Genomic DNA, 19346 nt, shown 5'->3' with positions numbered 1-19346 from the left:
CGGGTCGCGCTAGCAATTAGCGTGATCGTCTACTTCGTGGCCAGGAGTCCACAGTGACCCACAAACAGCAGGGTGTCTACTGTGCACAACCCACACATTAACGTAGAGGTGAATCCTGCTGCACATTGACATTTAGTCACTGAAGTCCAAAACTTTTTGCCCAGTTTCCATGTAGAGATATCCTTTGACCTGCAATAACCACATCGCTGCTCGCCGTGTGCTGCGAGTCCAGTGAAGCCAGCATTCAGCAGCAGAACTACGTTTTGTGGAATATGAGGTGAGATTCAGCGCGGAGCGTCCCGGTGCTCTCTCTGTGATCTCTGTTTGGGTTTATATCTCCCCCGTCAGGCTCTCACCTCTCCTGACTCAGGAGCCCGATGCATCTTCACACTTACATAACAGAGAACCGCACACAGAGCTCCGTCATGCATTCCTAATGCTTTTCAATCTCTGCACTGTGTGTGTGTGTGTGTGTGTGTGTGTGTGTGTGTGTGTGTGTGTGTGTGCATCACTGATATTTCGGCGCGGTGTCTGAGGAAGCCGAGGCGTGACATGAAGCACAGTGTTTCTGATGATCTCTCTTTACTCACCTCTCTGCTGAGGTTCATCACGTCTTCCTTTGTTCTTCTGAACACAGACATAGAGCCGGTACTGACTGCCTGTTGACCACCATGTTCACCCTATCAGCCCCCTGTAGCAGAAGCACTGCATTAGAGTGTAATCAAATGAAAATTCATAATGTATAATAATGAAATGGAATAATGGAAACTAGGGGTTTAAAGGTTCTGGAGCCGAGACTTGACACAAACGTCCGCGGTGTCGTTTGGCGGTTCCGTGGTCCGCTACGTCGGGCACAATGTGACACGTTATCACAGCCCACTCTCTAACACGACCTCATGCTGTCATTAGGGTGCATCATCTGGGAACCATGAATGTGTGTACTCAGTAGACGTTGAGGTAGTTCACTGGATCGGTCAGGAGGACACAGTTCACTCGACCACATGTCACAGCCGTCCATTCAGTATTTCACTGAGTAACAAAACACGTCAAACCGTTCTGTTACACTATAGAGGATCACCAACATCCTGAGGATGTGTCCTCAGGGGACCGTGAATGTTGCAGACCTGCCTCCTAAAAAACACATTTCCAGTAAAACCAAGAAAAGACATATATGTATATGTGTTCATACACACATGCCATATTACGATATCCAAGATCTAAGACAACATACTCTCATATCACACTCTTGATAGATTTTGGATATGTTGTCCAGTCCTTCACAAGTTGAGTCTCATCTGTTGACGTCGACCCGTCACTGGGTCTGTTTTCTGTAACTTGCTGATCTTCCAGTGGATGGTGACGTTCGGTACTAAGTCGTGGCGAGTCGGTGAACGGCCTCTCATCCGGCCCCCTTTGTCCCGTCTGTTGTCTCCCGCAGAGATCTCCGGGAACTCCGAGGACATCCCTCTGGTGCGCTGGAGGCAGCAGTGGCTGGAGAACGGCACCCTGCTCTTCCACATCCACCACCAGGACGGCAGCCTGAGCCTCCCGGAGCCCACCGAGGACCCGGCCAACGACTCGGCGAAGGAGGAGCTCCGCATCCTGCACATCTCTGTCATGGTACGAGTCTCTGTTCACAGAAGCAGCTGGAAATAGAAAAGGCTCCTTGAAGTCTGATATCACTAGATCCTGTCTTTTGACGTTCAGTCAAAAGAACTTTTTAATTGGCCAAATTCTTTCATTTGCTAAATTAAAAGGATGAAGAAAAGAAATGTCTTCTTTTCTTCATCCTTTCTTGCTGTTTCATTAAGATGGATTTAAATATATGGAGTTATTTTAGTTGGAGTTATTTTCCCTGAAGTCAGATAAATCATCTTTGAGAACATAATGTGGTTTTATTTTCCCTGTGTTTCAAAATGAACGGGTAAATCCTGGTCTGTCACCACGGCTGTGAAACGTGGAGCAGGTCCTCCAAAAAGACGGTCCGACACTCGACCGCCGATTGTAAATTAATTTAAAAAAATGGATTAAGAGCTGTGTACAAACGTGTGTGTGTGTGTGTGTGTGTGTGTGTGTGTGTGTGTGTGTGTGTGTGCGCGCAACATCCACCAACCTCGAGCCTCTTCTTTTTGCTCTAGCTGTACTGAAAGTTAGTTTTTCTCTTTGGAGCTTTCTTAAAGTTCTACATTTCAGTCACAGAATGCAGATTCTGGCATCGCGCCCTGTATCAACTCTTATCTGCTCCGTCGGGCAGAGTAGGAAATGAATCCTTAGATCTCGCAGCGCTGCCCTCTCTCGCCTGAGGAAATGTATATTTATTAGATCTTAGATATGCCACACCTACTCCCGGTGCCTTTTTTTTAACCAGCCCAAAGACATTACAACCACGCTGTGATGGATGACGTGTGTTTTTCAGACATTGAAAGCATATTATATCTGCACACGCAAATGATCAGTCAGCTCGGGGAGACGTTGGCTGGGAGAGACCTTGAGACAAATGACCGTTTTTGACCTCCCGTCTGCGTGTTGGCCATCGAGACGATCCACTGGACGCACTCCTCACACACACACACACACTCACACACACACACACACACACACACACACTCAAGCGCTGACGACGTTTCTTTATGTGGAAATGACTTCCTGCTTTGATTCACTCCTCTCTCTATCTGCATGTCACGCCCCGCTCCGTTAGTTCCTCGCCCTGAAAGAGCTGCAGCGCTGTCACGGCTGGTGATTTGCATGAAGGTGTGGGCAGAGAAGGATTAGCATGCAGATCCGGGCAGGCGGCGATAACAGATGGAAGCGACGTTGCCGCCGCGCCGCTCTGGGCCCCCCTCCGGAGCTTGCCACCCTGCTGGAGGCCTCCGACCCATAAATCAAAAGGCGCGTCGCTTGTTCCCCTCCTCTGGTCCCGTGGCGGCTGCTTTATGGGCTCCGGCGCAGCTGTCACTGGGCCGCTTTCCGTTGCCTGCGTCGGGAGCGTGCAGGACAGCGGTAGTCGGCACAGGCAGACGTTTCAGAGACGTGTGGAGAAAGCAGCGGGATGCAGCTGTGAATGTCTCAATCGCTTGAGGTGTCAGCAACATCTTAGCAAACCTCTCTGGTGTTTCCTTATGCAACAGACAGCAGGGAGGAACCGGGGTGAGAGTCTGGGTTAGTCCAGTTTAGTGCAAACTGCTCTTTTGGGGCGGTTAATAAGGCATTTTGAGTACTTTGGGGACCTTTTTCTGCAGCAGGCTTCTGAGCCTCCCTTCCCTCCAGCGGGTCCAGCATTACGGCCTTCAGTCTGAGCTGAAGGAGTTCCTGGTGAACCTGCAGATGAAGAGTATTGAGTCTTCTTCTGCGAATGGTCTCGTTTACTTGTGTAGGTCAGATCAGAAGTACAAGTGTTAGATTCATCAGCGTGCCAAACGCCGCTGGTCAACTTAGCGCAGACATGAAATCCTGCCTTTCTGTTGTTCCATCAGCCACATGGATCGGGCTTGAAGCGGTCCCAGGTCTGCACAGCGCAGCCAGAGAGCAGAAGGTTCAGTCTGCTGCGGTTCAATGCCTGGCGACCGTTCCCACCACGAGACTGCTTATGTCTAATGGATGAGTTTGGACTCCGGCATTTTTTAAGCTCGAAGACAAGCCAGACTTATTATTGGCCTAATCCTGAAGGGGAATGGGGTTTAATGAACTGCACCAGAGTCGAGTCTGAGGCCAGGACAGCGTCTGGTCCTCCAGCCAGACCACAGTCTCACCTGAGGACTACAATTAGTTTTCACCGGTGCTTTCAACTGCAGTATTGAAGCCAATTTGAACCGAGAAGTGAGTCCTTTTCAACAGTTGTACTCTTTTTATTTTTGAAGTGCACTGTTCTAAAGTTGGACTTTTCCCTCATGCGGGGTTCAAAGCTTCCCCCGTGCGTTCACATCCAACAAGGTGACCACGGTGTCCTCCACCGGCCGCTCATCCATAATAGATGACTAACCTCGTTCGCTTGCACCGGCACCAGGTGAGGCGCTGGCAGTTCAAACGCACGAGATCTGCTTCAGCCACAACGCTACAGGCAGAGAGGCTACAAAGCACAGACCTCCACTCTGCGGCCGAAGAAGAGGAATAAAAAGCGGCGTACATCTTCAACGGCGTCGGGCTCCGTCCGTCCGTCCGTCGAGACTCTTAAGCTTCAGCGAATCATTGTGTTGCACAAATCTCACCTTTTTCATTTCCAAGATTTTTATCGGCTGCTTTTATTTTGCCACGGGGGCCTTAAGGGATCAATCGATCATCCCCTTCAGCACGGAGGCATCCAGACCCAACCGAGTCCATTACATCACAGGAAAGACCAACAGGGTCCTTAAGCTCAGGGTCAGATTTGTTTTTTTTATGAATCTAGAGGCCATAAAGCAACTTTCTTAATTTCTGCAAACACCAAAACATAGACGTCTAATGACAAAATGAAGATGCGTGTTCTTTTAATGTCAGCAGAGACTACAGCAGCTGCAGTGGCTGCATTCTGTTTGAGCAGTTCACACTGTGGTCGTTCTCCAGTGATCTTTAAAACACCACGACCCTTTATTGTGAGCCGGAGCCACAGGGAGTCACACACACACACACACACACACACACACACACACACACACACACACACACACACACACACGGCCACATAAAGCATGGGTTTACGGGGAGAGACGGTCCTTGTGACACGGCTCGGCTCGTGGGATATTGACATTCATGTGGTGACCCTCCTAAAACCCACGTTGATGGCATCGATCGCATAAACCTTCAATCAATGCGGCCCTGACCACTTGTAAAGCAGCCGACCCCGGTGGATCCTCCGGAGCCGCTCTCCGAGCATCACAACAGGAAGCGGACCGGTCCGAGGCTTCCCTTTGGCCGGTGAGGAGGACGCACCGAGGGCCCGAGGTTTCTTTGTGATTAATCTCATTGTTATGCACAAAGTTCAATAATGAATTAAAAAGTAGTATTGCTCACTTTTATTTAAAGTACTGCTATATGAACAAAAGTACAATAACATTTAGTTTGAATCACTTTTAACAGATCAGGTTCTTTTTAACAGCAGTGTTCTTCACACAGTAGTTATAACACAGTTATAATGATTCTATCTTCATGTGTAATAGATGATGTTTAAATACACACCTTGAAAGCTGTAAACCTCTCTACGTTTTTATGTTTGTTAAATTATCAGTAGTGATAATTAAATGATATTTAGATTATTATACATATTACAAACTCTTAATAAATGCACCACAGCGCTCCCATCTTTGATCTGCTTCCACTGAAAGTAGCTTCATTAGTTTAGGTGTCAGGAAACCAGGAAGGTCAGGAAAGAACCACAGAGACCATGATGCCTGGGTTGCCGGATCATTTCTCCATTCATGCGTTTCTTCCTCTTACGTCTGTGTTTTCAGCATCAAATCATTTCCTGTGTGTGTGTGTGTGTGTGTGTGTGTGTGTGTGTGTGTGTGTGTGTGTGTGTGTGTGTGTGTGTGTGTGTGTGTGTGTGTGTGTGTGTGTGTGTGTGTGTGTGTATGTGTGTGTGTGGATCTTAGCGAGGGTCGATGGGTAAAGCAGACGACGTGTTTTTAATAAATGAGACTTACAGAAATGTGCCGGTGCTTCGTCCTGGTTCATTGTCCTCTGCTAATGAACAGAGCAGCTCACTGTCTTTATACTGAGTGAGGAGGAAACGTCTTTTAACCTCGACTGAAGGAACGGACAAAATAAATAAATAAGTTGTCTCTCTCTGTATTTCTTCTGTTTGTGTTTCTAGCTGCTGTAATAACTTCATGAATATATTTTTTAAGTCGCATCTTTCTGTCTCAAAGTCGGCCTCACTCTTTGCTTTTCCACTTTTAGATATCATAACTAGCAGTGCTTGTAAAACAACATACATCTTTTAGATGTGAGTGATGAATAAGAACGTGAACGACGCTGTAAAAGAACCGCGAGACGTTGGGTTCCTCGGGACGAGACGTTCTTATCTGAACCCGACGGCTCAACGGCCGTCACCATTCTCTGCACCGGCAGCTCTACCGTACGCTCCTCTGCAGAATACCTGATATAATATAATATAATATATTATATTGCATTCCGCTGCATATTTCTCATTTTCGGAGCATTTGGAGAAACGGTGAAATTGCCACCAAATGAATTAGTCACACCTGAGAGAGCAGACGTCAGTTTGGGATTTGTGCAGATGATATTTTGGGAATGAAATTAGCTTGAATCGGCTAAACACTTGTGTATTAATAAACATAGAGTATTAATATATATATATATATATATATATATATATAGAGAGAGAGTATTAATATATATACATATATATAGAGTATTAATATATATACACTTGCGTAGTGCAGAAACCGGCTAAGTATAGAATACAGCATAATATACTGAATGACGGAGGAGTTTTAATACAACATTATTAAGACAATGACTAAACATCATTGATATTTATGAAAATGAATATAATCACATGTGGCTGCTTTAGAGTCTGCAGACTATCATGTTGAGTTCTGAATAAGACAGAACATGTGAACAGACAAACAGGGAGCCGGTGGAGAGATGAGGATTCTGAGGATTGGATGACGCGACGTGTTAAAACCAGTGAGAAGCTGAACTGGTAGTTCAGATTAGTTCTGTAAACTAAGTCAAAGTCATGGAGTCATTTCTGCTGCTAGCGGTCAACCTCAGCTCCAGCTGCAGACCGACTTCCGTGACGTGAAGGAGGACCATCGGTGTTGACCTCCGGTACCGACCTTCTGCCGGCTCGGCTCCTGTTCACCAACCGGCTTCTGGCAGAAAGTTTCACCTCACGATGAGCCACGTTACGTCATTTCCTTCTTATCGAACAGGTGGAAGTAACGTTAGCGAGTTCACGTTAGCATTAGCCGCGTTCAAACAATCACACCGGTAACCGCTCCGTGAGCCCGTTCACCGGCTGTGACGTCATGTTGTCACCGTACCTCTTGTCACACATCGTAGTGAACTACATCAGTACTACAGTAGCATGTCGATACGTTAGCTCTCTGTTGGATAACTGCGTCACATGATGGCAGGCTACTACTTATTTGTATTTGTGGTATGATTACTATCATATTATTCTGTACCTCGGTATCTTAACTATGAAGCCGATTCTTTAATGGTACGTTTCTGGATTTATTTCCGTCTCTCGTCGTGTTGTGAAGAACAACATGCTGTATTTGTGGACGGGACCTCGCAGGTTAACGGGGTGTTCAGTCGATCGGGTTATTCATCACACCGGGACGCACGGTGTCACTTCATCATGACTTCCAGGACCTTAATGGCAGCGTGGCCAATAGCTGCCTCACCTCATGCATGCAGATGTTTTCCTCTCCGGAGCAGGAGGCAGTGAGTGGCAGCTATAAGCACCAGCCATGTGTCTGGTGAACCTGTCCTCGTACACCTATGAATAATAGAATGTAAGCAGCAGAGGTATTGTTAGAGCTGAGACGGTATTATTAAGTGCTTGAATTGGTACTCAGATGTAAGTACCTGTACTTTGGTTTGACAAAAAGTGGTATTTGCGCATCCCTAATGATAACTGACAGAAGTACACACATCCTCCAGATCCAGCCAGGACACACTGACGTAGAAGACGTAACACAACACCTTTAAAGCTCTCTGCAGATCTCCACAGATACGACCGTCATCAACAAGACAAGCGGCAGACGGACGCTCCCTTTCCTCCGGGACGTGTGGACGCCTCCTCTCTTTAGGCTAGTTCCAGCTTCCAGGTGCACGACCACACGGATAGACATGGGGGATCGAGCTGTTTTAACTGGGCCGTTTCATTTGTCTACACGACATCAATGTGTGCCGTCACATGGAAGCTGCTAATGTATAATATGATGACTACCGTCTACGTGGCTTTGGTCTCTGGTGAGGAGCTGCATTAAGAAACACCGACTCTGTAACGTCTTCTCAGCTCTGTAGAGCATCCGACTCCATGACTTCATTTCATTCCACCAGAGTAAATGTTTACATGACAAATGTGCGGTTTTTACATGAATGCCTTCCACACACACACACACACACACACACACACACACACACACACACACACACACACACACACACACACACACACACACACACACACACACACACACACACACACACACACACACACACACGCGCGCACACACACACACCATCATGGCTTCATGCTATATTAGCTCTTATGAAACGCACCAAATTGAATCAAATGATTGAAACCATTTGTGCCATTAATACTCATCCGGTCCTGGTGAGACGGTGGTTTTGACTTTCACGTCTGTTCAAAGTCAAAACCGGCTCCGCCTCAACAGGTCTGTTGCTTTGTTTCGTTTCATTGCAGGTATTAAATGTTATACTTTGTCTTCAGGAGCTGGAGTGATTGGTGAGAGGACTCTATTTCCATCATTAATATTGTGACTTGGTATTGAATCCCCGGCCCTCCGGCTGCACGCTGCAGTTTATTGCATTGAAAGAAAGAAACTTCCTTTTGCTCTCCCTAGCTGTCAGGCGGTCTCGATCTTTCCGCCCTCCTGCGTCTTCATGCCTCGCATCCAGAGACTAAGTGACAGATTGATGGCTCGGCTCTAATACCACGCCGGTCTCTGTCAGACTGAGAAAGGCCACGTCTTCTCTCCTCCGTCCAGGACTTACATGACAGGAGTGTAAGTCACGAGGAGCACTCGTGCCATTATAACATGGTCCTCATCCGTTAGTAAGTGGATTACGGGGCTGGAGCGCCGGCCTGCTTCGATGTGTGGTTGGGCTTTATTGGCTCTAGAGGAGGACGCGGCCCACTTAGTCCTCGCTGTGATTCCATGTAATGCTGACGTTAAACAGCTTTCTTCCATTTGCTCTGTATTAGCCCCCTCTACGCATGGCCGCTAATGCAGCTTGATGGGTTTTAATTCCATTTGTCACTGAGGTAGATTTGATTGAGGGCCGTTTGAAGTGCTTGACCTTTGACTTGTTTCCTCAGGGATGAATGAAACACCGGCGTGGCTTAACATTACACATTCAGTTTAATAGCTACATATGCTCAGTTATGATGTCTCAAAATTCCTCTACTCTTGTTTTAGATTGGGAACGATCTGACCACTTCTCTAACAATAAATGTTTTATGTATTAAAGAGCAACGTGTGTCATAACTGACCCTTTGCTAAGCCCAGCTGTCAGCTACCGCGGAGCCCACACTGTCACTAACTGCAGTCCCTGAGGAAAGAAGGGTCTACGATATGATGAACGAAACTGAGGGGAATATCTGACTCTTCAGCTGCTTCAGCGTTAACTACATCAACTAGCTGTAAATCGCTGACTGTTGATGAAATGATAAACTGGTGAGGCTGAATCAAACAATGCGCTTAAAGACAGTGAAGTGCTGTCATAACAATGGACCCCTTTATGATTACATGAAGTCATTGGACTCATAGTTTATACACAAGTATCGGTTAGTGCACTGTTGACACCTGTGGTTATCTTGAGAAACCAGCAAGGGAACGCCGGATTTAGTTGCTGGATGTAGTTGCTAGCAGCACTACAGACTACAATATGAACGTCAACACATCCTTATGAATTGGAGATTAATAACCTGCCTCTGATGAAAACTTGTCACAAGCGTAACGAGGCCCTGCTTCATGTTTTATTTACAATCTTTCCAGTTGATTGTAGACCATATCCTGTGGATGCAAATCAATACAACAACACACCTAGTGTAGTTTAGGTGTAGAGAGTATGACGGTGTCATTAACAGTCACTGCTTTATTTCAACAGGAGACTTCCTCAGTGACTTTGAAAGAGCTGAACATGTTCTCCTTCCTAACTGAATGACTCTCTCTCTGTCTCTCTCTCTGTCTCTCTCTCTCTCTCTCTTTCTCTGTCTCTCTCTCTCTCTGTCTCTCTCTCTCTGTCTTTATCTCTCTCTGTCTCTCTCTCTCTGTCTTTATCTCTCTCTGTCTCTCTCTCTGTCTCTGTTTCTCTCTCTCTCTCTCTTTCTCTGTCTCTCTCTCTGTCTCTCTCTCTCTGTCTGTATCTCTCTCTGTCTCTCTCTCTCTGTCTTTATCTCTCTCTGTCTCTCTCTCTCTCTCTCTCTCTCTCTCTCTCTTTGTCTCTCTCTCTCTGTCTTTATCTCTCTCTGTCTCTCTCTCTCTCTCTCTCTCTCTCTCTCTCTCTCTCTCTCTCTCTCTCTCTCTCTCTCTCTCTGTCTTTATCTCTCTCTGTCTCTCTCTCTCTGTCTTTATCTCTCTCTGTCTCTCTCTCTCTCTCTCTTTATCTCTCTCTGTCTCTCTCTCTCTCTCTCTCTCTCTCTCTGTCTCTCTCTCTGTCTCTCTCTCTCTGTCTTTATCTCTCTCTGTCTCTGTCTCTGTCTCTCTCTCTCTCTCTCTCTCTCTCTCTCTCTCTCTCTGACCATGCCGATGCAGAGCAGCAGTGGCCCGTGTCACCGTGTCATTTGTTAATGTCCTTGGTTATGCAGATGAAGCAAACTACTTATGCAAATATGCTTCTCTTTTGCCTATTTAAATGAATATGCGCAACCTATTTTTATTCGGCCTCAGAATTCCAACAATGCATGAAAAGAGATTTCTTTTCTTTTTTTATGTAAACAACTGATTAAAATCCGTTTTTTCATTTCATCGTATTTTGCTTATCTTTACAAAGCTGAGCGGTTCAGCTGCATGGATTTCTTTATTTCTGAATCAGTTTTCACTTATCCTCTGGACAGACTGCTGCTGACCATCAATGTGTAGCTTTGTATCTCACAAATCAATTAAATACGATCAGAAGGGAACGGTGCAGACAGGAGAGAGGGAACATCTGCACACACCTGGCTGCAGGGAGCACTTCATTCTAAACAGACATGTGATTGATCCGACTCGTACTGTCACCTTGACATTTTCATAACTCTTTTTGACATTTTCCAAATTGCACAACGTATCTGATTTGGAGTCTCCAGCTGTAGCATCAGATTAGCAGCGAGGATGTGATTCATGTAACATCACGGGTCCAGCTTACACTCGTCTGCTGTTATCTCTCCGTCTCTTTCTCCATAAACATCCTTTCACTAACTTCAAAAATGCAAATAAGAGGATTCGATTTTCTTTTTCCAGTGGGTAGAATGAGTGTGGGGTCATTGTCTTCATCCAGGGCAGAGACGTGGTCTGGTATTCACAGTGACAGTCGCTGTCTCTCTCCACTTTGACCGGCCTTGACTTTGATCCGTATCGCGCTCCTCGCCGACGTTTCTCTGACACCGCTCTCGCCTTCATCCGCTCCCTCTTTGACTCGCTCCCCTCCCGCTGTCTCATCTTCTCTCCGGTTTCCGTCTGATTCTGTCTCCGCCATCCTCCGTCTAACCTGTCCTCGGGGCTCAGGCTCAGGCTCAGCGCCCTTCATCTGTCCCCAATCCCCCGACACCCACAGCTGCTGGTGCGGACGCATCACTCGACCCCGTCTCGTATAAGTCGTTCAAATCCGAGGGAAGATGAGTAAAGCGCACACGACCATGCGAACTGACCCAGTCACATGCTATCAAAGTATGTTTATGAGCTGATATTCAAAGTCTCACATAGATTCTGTCTCCCTGATTCCCACAGAGCAGCCAAACTCCCAGGTTAGCCCAACTTACTTTAGAAGAGAGAGCCAAACAGTAGAGTTACCACACTGTCCATGGTAAATATCAATCAGAGTACTGACCGAGTTCATCTGTGTTCATATGGCTCGGCACCATGACCCGGGCCTCCACAGATGACCCCTGAGCTTCAGCCGACGGGGGCCTTCCACACCGGGACCACAGCACACACAAAGCAGCAGCATCGGTTGTTTAGCCGCGCTTGATTTAACGTTGGTCTCTACATGGAGCTGTGTCTGCCCTCCCCTTCACCTGGAACAGTGACACAAAGTTGAGACGTATTGTATTTCAGTGCCTGTTTGTCTTTTCCAATGCCGCATTTTCCTTCACATGCCAAAACTTACTGTCACTCCATAAATTCCCAAGTTGTCAAACTATTCCTTTAAAATCATCCGGGAGCCTGATTTACACAGTGGGGTCGTTGACCTCAGTGCTTTCAATGAGGACGCGGTCTGTAGCTGCTGACCCTGGCTCACGGTCCACATGGAAATCAGCCAAGCGCTTCTTTGTCTCAAGGTGAAGCGACCGAGCAGGAGAGCTGTTGTCATTTAAAAACGTCGTGGGTGTGATTCACTAAAATGCATCTGTAGCCTTTTCTTTTTAAAGTGTGCTGTTGGCGTTACTGCTTTGACTTTGATCCGTATTCGACTTGGCAAGATTCTCTCAATCTGTTCTCCCCTTTGACTCCTTTCTCTCCCTCTCTCTGCTCTCTCCCCCTCTTCTCCCCTCTTCTCCCCTCTTCTCTCTTCTGTCTCTGTCGCCCTCCTCCCCTCAGGGCGGGATGATCGCCCTCCTGCTGTCCATCCTGTGCCTGGTCCTGATCCTCTACACCCGCAGGCGTTGGTGTAAGCGCCGCCGCATCCCCCAGCCCCAGAAGAGCGCCAGCGCCGAGGCGGCTAACGAGATCCACTACATCCCCTCGGTTCTGATGGGAGGCCAGGCCCGGGAGAGCTTGAGGAACTCTCGGGGTCAGGGGCCGAACTCCAGCGGTACCCTCAGCATCCGGGAGACACCCATTTTGGACGGGTACAAGTAGGATTGGGGTGGATGGATGGGGGGAGGGGACGCATCTGGAAGTAGTTAAACCCTAAAAATGTCTATAATTCCACATTTTACACTGTTTGAAATGAGCGACTTAGAAAGCAGCTGATATGAAGCGCACAGTGTGACGCTTCAGATTATAAAAGCTTATCAGTGCGTTCTGTCACACTGCTTCGTCGAGCGTCTCAGTGGTGTTTACTCTGATTCACATCAGTCGAGATAATGGAACCCTAATTGATTTCTTTTACCTCATCTCCAGGTACGAGTACGACATCACGGACCTGCGCCACCACCTGCAGCGGGAGTGCATGAACGGCGGCGAGGAGTTTGCCAGCCAGGTCACCCGTACCCTGGACTCCCTCCAGGGTTGTAACGACAAGAACAGCATGGACCTCACACCTGGTGAGTTCAAACAGACAGGTACAGCAAACCAAGCAAACGGCCGTAAAGCTCCGCTGATCAACACCTTTTAATGCTAACGTTGAGTCAGCTGGACTACATGTACTGTGAAGGGCTCAGTGTGACTCACAGAAGCCAACTTAGACCCACTGACCCAGAACCACACAGCCAGAGACGACGCTAGCCCTAGAGACACAAAGTTATCTATTATCTATCTATGGATCATAGATCTATAGTTACCTATTGAAATGGAATATAATACGTTTTCATTCGTGTCTAATCACCTGAAACTAGGATCCGCTGTGTTTCCGTGCTTCATGTCTACGTAGGGAGATCGTCCTCTTCATGGTGTCACAGCGTTGCACCGCCAACGTTTTCCATCGTCGCACAAACCGAACTCTGGCTCTAGAGGAAACCGTAGTCCTCCGACAGGCGCAGCGGGCTGAATGGAGTTAGAGGGAGGGGCGAATTCAGCCGGTTGTGATCTGAACGTAATTCAGATTGAAATGAACGTACTGAAGGTAGAGAGACGATCATATTTAAGAGAGACAGCAGCGAGATGATAGGCCAACCATGTAACGGTGTCGTTGTGCTATTGGCTAGAAGAGACCAGCTGATCTAAACAGCTGATGTGATTGACAGCCCCAAACAATAACAGCAAGGACATAATGAGTGTCTGCATGAGGAGTGATGGCAGATGTGTGGTAAATACGCTGGACTCCGTCTTCCTGTCTGAACCCAGGCTGGAGCTTCATGTGACAGAAGTGAACCATCACAGAATGCTCATCTGACTGCAGACATCATGCAGAGAGTTTAGCATCTCTTAGTTTGGTGAGAATCAGGACTTGGAATGAGCGCTAATGTTCTGCCAACATATTCCCAACAGTAACGTCATGTGTCAGAACATTGTACTGCTGCTCTCAACCCCCCCCCACCCCACACACACACACACACACACACATTTTTAATTGCATGCTAACTACATTCTGTGGCACAAGCTTTCACTCGTCATATTATTTGTCATCGTCCTGCACAGACGATCTGATCTCTGCGCTGGTGTTGAGGGGGACATGGGGACGTACGAACAGTGTCCTAAGCAGGGAACAGTGTAATTACATCAACACCGATGGAATAATTTAGATAATCAGTGTGAAAACAAAGAGCGGTAATTGGATTTTTAATGAAATAGCATGTATTATGTTCTCATATAGGTGTGAAGTAATCATCACAGTGAACGTAGACCAGATGATGGAGGGATATCATTTTAGGTTCACTAACACAAAGGATTCCTACACTGAGAAATAGAAATGAGGCACAGTTTTGATAACATGAGCCGCTCCTGATGCAGACCAGCAGACATCTCTGAGAGTTTACTCCTCACTCTGAATAATCAAAAGGCTTACAGGCCAGCCGACAACTCCTCCTGGAAGATATATTTTTCATAATCAGTGGACGTTTGGGTTGAGCGCCTCTCCCGCGAGGACGACTGTATGAAGCGGAGCAGGTTTTATGGAGGTACCCCCCCCCCCCCTCCTATAATTCCAATTAGCGGCGCATCCACCACTCGGATTCATCAAGAGAGCGTCACGGTGGAGGAGGCACACACACACGCCGTTCTTATGAAACCCGACCGGCCCGACCCCGGAGGTGATGGAGACGGCGTAACTCTGTGCATTATGCATTAAAGATGGTTTATGAGAGGGACGGGAGAAATGGGAAATGCAGGCAGCAGGGCACGCATGGAATATTGAACAATATCATCAACGACAGAGGTTGCTCAGAAAATCCAAAATAACAAACATCTCAGTCAGTACTTCTGCTGCTGCCCTTGACCTTTCCTTTTAGTGTAACGGACTCGTTTAGAATTCATAAACAAGAGGAGGAGTAACGTTACGTCACTGTTGAAGCAGCAGTGAGTAGGATGCAGTGCCATCTAGCGGTGAGGTTGCAGATTGCAGCCGCCCGAATACCACTCCGCTCAACCTTTCCTTCCCAAGAGAGGTAGGCCTTAACCATTCCCAGGTTTTACATCCTCGATTCCTTTCCTTGCCTCCTTGTTTTTTGTCATCATAAGCGAGCGGAGGTATGGTAGCTTTTAAGGATCTCTCGACGGCACGTTTGTCCCTTCTGGGCTGCTAGCATCAACGTGCTAACATGCTCACAATGACAGTGCTAATGTTTACCACGTTCACTAGCTTAGTTTTCCTTGTCAGCATAATAACACGGCGATCATCCAGTAGTTCTGACTCAAATCCATCAGTGTGGACTCCAAAAACACCCAAGAGCGTGGAGCTGTGGAGGTGTAACAGAAACACCACCCAGCTGTGACATAAAGATCAGGCAATGTTAGCGTATCGGAGCTAACATTTACGCTTGTCTATAAAAACAGATTGTGAAACGCCGTTAACGTGTCCTTGGCAATAAAACGGACAACGTGAACCTCGCTTGTGTTGTAAAATTTCAGGGTTTGATTATAGTGAGTTGTGTGTGCCTTCACTTATACGGCTTCACTCATAAAAGTTCATAAAAAAAGCATATTTTTCAGTGTTTTTAACTTCTTCTCACTCAGGATAAAACAATAACGTAAAAGCACCAAACGTGACCAGCTGATGTCGAGCAGCAGATGAACTGATCACTTAGAACCACGTGACCTCCTGCTGTTTGAATGTCCTCATGCTAGACGGAGGATTAGTTAAAGCTCTGTGTTGTTCTTTGACTTGATGCTGTTTTTACAGCCTGACTCTGAGTGAAGCGTGTTGATTAAATTAACAGTAACGGATTGAACCTCTCTAAACCTTAAGTGTCATCCTGTGGGGATGCTCCATCACAATCCATCTCATTGTGTTATGGATATTTCAGTCTGAACCAAAGTGCTGCTTTTATTACAGAATGGTGTTTTATAATATATTGTGTTTTTGATTGTTTCCCTGGAACTTTATCTCTTATTATTTACCAAAACAGATCATCGCCTCCTCTGAGAATGGCTTCACTATATTCCCTTAATGGGTTTTAATTTCAAGCCAGCTTTTCTCACTCTTTAATTCTGGCTGTTTGACTTCTCCCCTCAGTAAACAACATGCTGGGTGTGTTTCCTTTAGCATTACTACACTTAATCCTCGCTACACTGAGGTTTTAAAACCTTCAACATCCAGCCAAGAACAACGCCATTATTCAGTGTTTTCAAGTGGCTGCCTTCTCGTTCCAGAGAGGGAGCTTTTCAGTGTGTGGCTACCTTCTCCTGGCTCTTATTTCCTCCTGTTTGTAACTATGATCCCACAGTGAGCGACAACACCAAGCTGGCCCTGATGAACAAGTACAAGGACAACATCATCGCCACGAGTCCCATCGACAGCAACCACCAGCAGAACACCCTGCTCCCGCACAACACCTCCACCAGCCAACGCAAGCGTCTCTCCAGCAACACCCGCGGTGAGTCGCCGTGTCCCGTAGATCCAGGCTCTGTCACGGATCAGAGGAAGAGACACACACCACAGGACCAAGCACCAGACAGACACACACCACAGGAACAAGTACCAGACAGACACACACCACAGGAACAAGTACCAGACAGACACACACCACAGGAAACAGCACCAGACAGACACACACCACAGGACCAAGTACCAGACAGACACACATCACAGGACCAAGCACCAGACAGACACACATCACAGGACCAAGCACCAGACAGACACACACCACAGGAAACAGCACCAGACAGACACACATCACAGGAAACAGCACCAGACAGACACACATCACAGGACCAAGCACCAGACAGACACACACCACAGGACCAAGCACCAGACAGACACACACCACAGGAACAAGTACCAGACAGACACACAACACAGGAACAAGTACCAGACAGACACACAACACAGGAACAAGCACCAGACAGACACACACCACAGGAACAAGTACCAGACAGACACACACCACAGGAACAAGTACCAGACAGACACACACCACAGGACCAAGCACCAGACAGACACACAACACAGGAACAAGCACCAGACAGACACACAACACAGGAACAAGCACCAGACAGACACACACCACAGGAACAAGTACCAGACAGACACACACCACAGGACCAAGCACCAGACAGACACACACCACAGGAAACAGCACCAGACAGACACACATCACAGGACCAAGCACCAGACAGACACACATCACAGGACCAAGCACCAGACAGACACACACCACAGGACCAAGCACCAGACAGACACACACCACAGGACCAAGCACCAGACAGACACACATCACAGGACCAAGCACCAGACAGACACACACCACAGGACCAAGCACCAGACAGACACACACCACAGGAACAAGTACCAGACAGACACACAACACAGGAACAAGTACCAGACAGACACACAACACAGGAACAAGCACCAGACAGACACACACCACAGGAACAAGTACCAGACAGACACACACCACAGGAACAAGTACCAGACAGACACACACCACAGGACCAAGCACCAGACAGACACACAACACAGGAACAAGCACCAGACAGACACACACCACAGGAACAAGTACCAGACAGACACACACCACAGGAACAAGTACCAGACAGACACACACCACAGGACCAAGCACCAGACAGACACACACCACAGGAAACAGCACCAGACAGACACACATCACAGGACCAAGCACCAGACAGACACACATCACAGGACCAAGCACCAGACAGACACACACCACAGGACCAAGCACCAGACAGACACACACCACAGGACCAAGCACCAGACAGACACACATCACAGGACCAAGCACCAGACAGACACACACCACAGGACCAAGCACCAGACAGACACACACCACAGGAACAAGTACCAGACAGACACACAACACAGGAACAAGTACCAGACAGACACACAACACAGGAACAAGCACCAGACAGACACACACCACAGGAACAAGTACCAGACAGACACACACCACAGGAACAAGCACCAGACAGACACACACCACAGGACCAAGCACCAGACAGACACACAACACAGGAACAAGCACCAGACAGACACACAACACAGGAACAAGTACCAGACAGACACACACCACAGGACCAAGCACCAGACAGACACACAACACAGGACCAAGCACCAGACAGACACACACCACAGGACCAAGCACCAGACAGACACACACCACAGGAAACAGCACCAGACAGACACACATCACAGGACCAAGCACCAGACAGACACACACCACAGGACCAAGCACCAGACAGACACACACCACAGGAACAAGCACCAGACAGACACACACCACAGGAAACAGCACCAGACAGACACACACCACAGGAACAAGTACCAGACAGACACACACCACAGGAACAAGTACCAGACAGACACACATCACAGGAAACAGCACCAGACAGACACACACCACAGGAAACAGCACCAGACAGACACACATCACAGGAACAAGCACCAGACAGACACACATCACAGGAAACAGCACCAGACAGACACACATCACAGGAAACAGCACCAGACAGACACACATCACAGGAAACAGCACCAGACAGACACACATCACAGGAAACAGCACCAGACAGACACACATCACAGGAAACAGCACCAGACAGACACACATCACAGGAACAAGCACCAGACAGACACACATCACAGGAAACAGCACCAGACAGACACACATCACAGGAAACAGCACCAGACAGACACACACCACAAGAACAAGTACCAGACAGACACACACCACAAGAACAAGTACCAGACAGACACACACCACAGGAACAAGCACCAGACAGACACACACCACAAGAACAAGCACCAGACAGACACACATCACAGGACCAATGTAGTGCTGCCTTTACAAACCTTTATTTCATGAAAGGTGTTCGACTTCCATTGAAAAACAATGAAAACTAAAGTAGGAAGATGGTTCAAGGCTTACAAGGATTAGTTTTTACACGGCAACGGCAACATAATTGCAAAGTCACCCGTCAGAAATTTGAATGCTCCTCACGCTCTGTGTCAGGAACACCTCGTCCACACAGCTTCAGTCACGTTTCAGCCGGACGTTGACTGCAGGCCACAGCAATCAGCGCAGCGACGCACCTAAAATGAAGGAAATAGACGTTGGGCATTAAGATGTGCTTCATTATTTGTCATGAACACAGCTCCTGTTGTGCAGCTGTGTTGATTGACGGATTGAAGCATTTGCGGTTCGGTGCGATGAGGGAGACGGACGACTAGAGAAAGTG

At 47.5% G+C, this 19346-nt stretch overlaps 1 protein-coding gene across 1 annotated transcript in view; it reads left to right on the top strand.

The window, feature by feature from the left end:
- The window catches only part of LOC137892623 (astrotactin-1-like), a 71791-nt gene that overhangs the window by 51430 nt on the left and 1015 nt on the right, over positions 1-19346 (top strand). Inside the window, exons 2-5 of the mRNA XM_068737905.1 lie at positions 1439-1620; positions 12435-12691; positions 12960-13102; positions 16379-16629. Coding sequence (XP_068594006.1) covers positions 1439-1620; positions 12435-12691; positions 12960-13102; positions 16379-16629 — 833 coding nt within the window. The remainder of the gene's footprint in view (positions 1-1438; positions 1621-12434; positions 12692-12959; positions 13103-16378; positions 16630-19346) is intronic.

The sequence above is a fragment of the Cebidichthys violaceus genome, unplaced genomic scaffold, assembly GCF_023349555.1.
Source record: "Cebidichthys violaceus isolate CVI_PGR_0920_01 unplaced genomic scaffold, fCebVio1.0.p SCAF_8, whole genome shotgun sequence".
In the NCBI taxonomy this organism is placed as follows: Eukaryota; Metazoa; Chordata; class Actinopteri; order Perciformes; family Stichaeidae; genus Cebidichthys; species Cebidichthys violaceus.
Note: the sequence above shows the minus strand (reverse complement) of the source record. Positions and strands in the feature narration are given on the sequence as shown.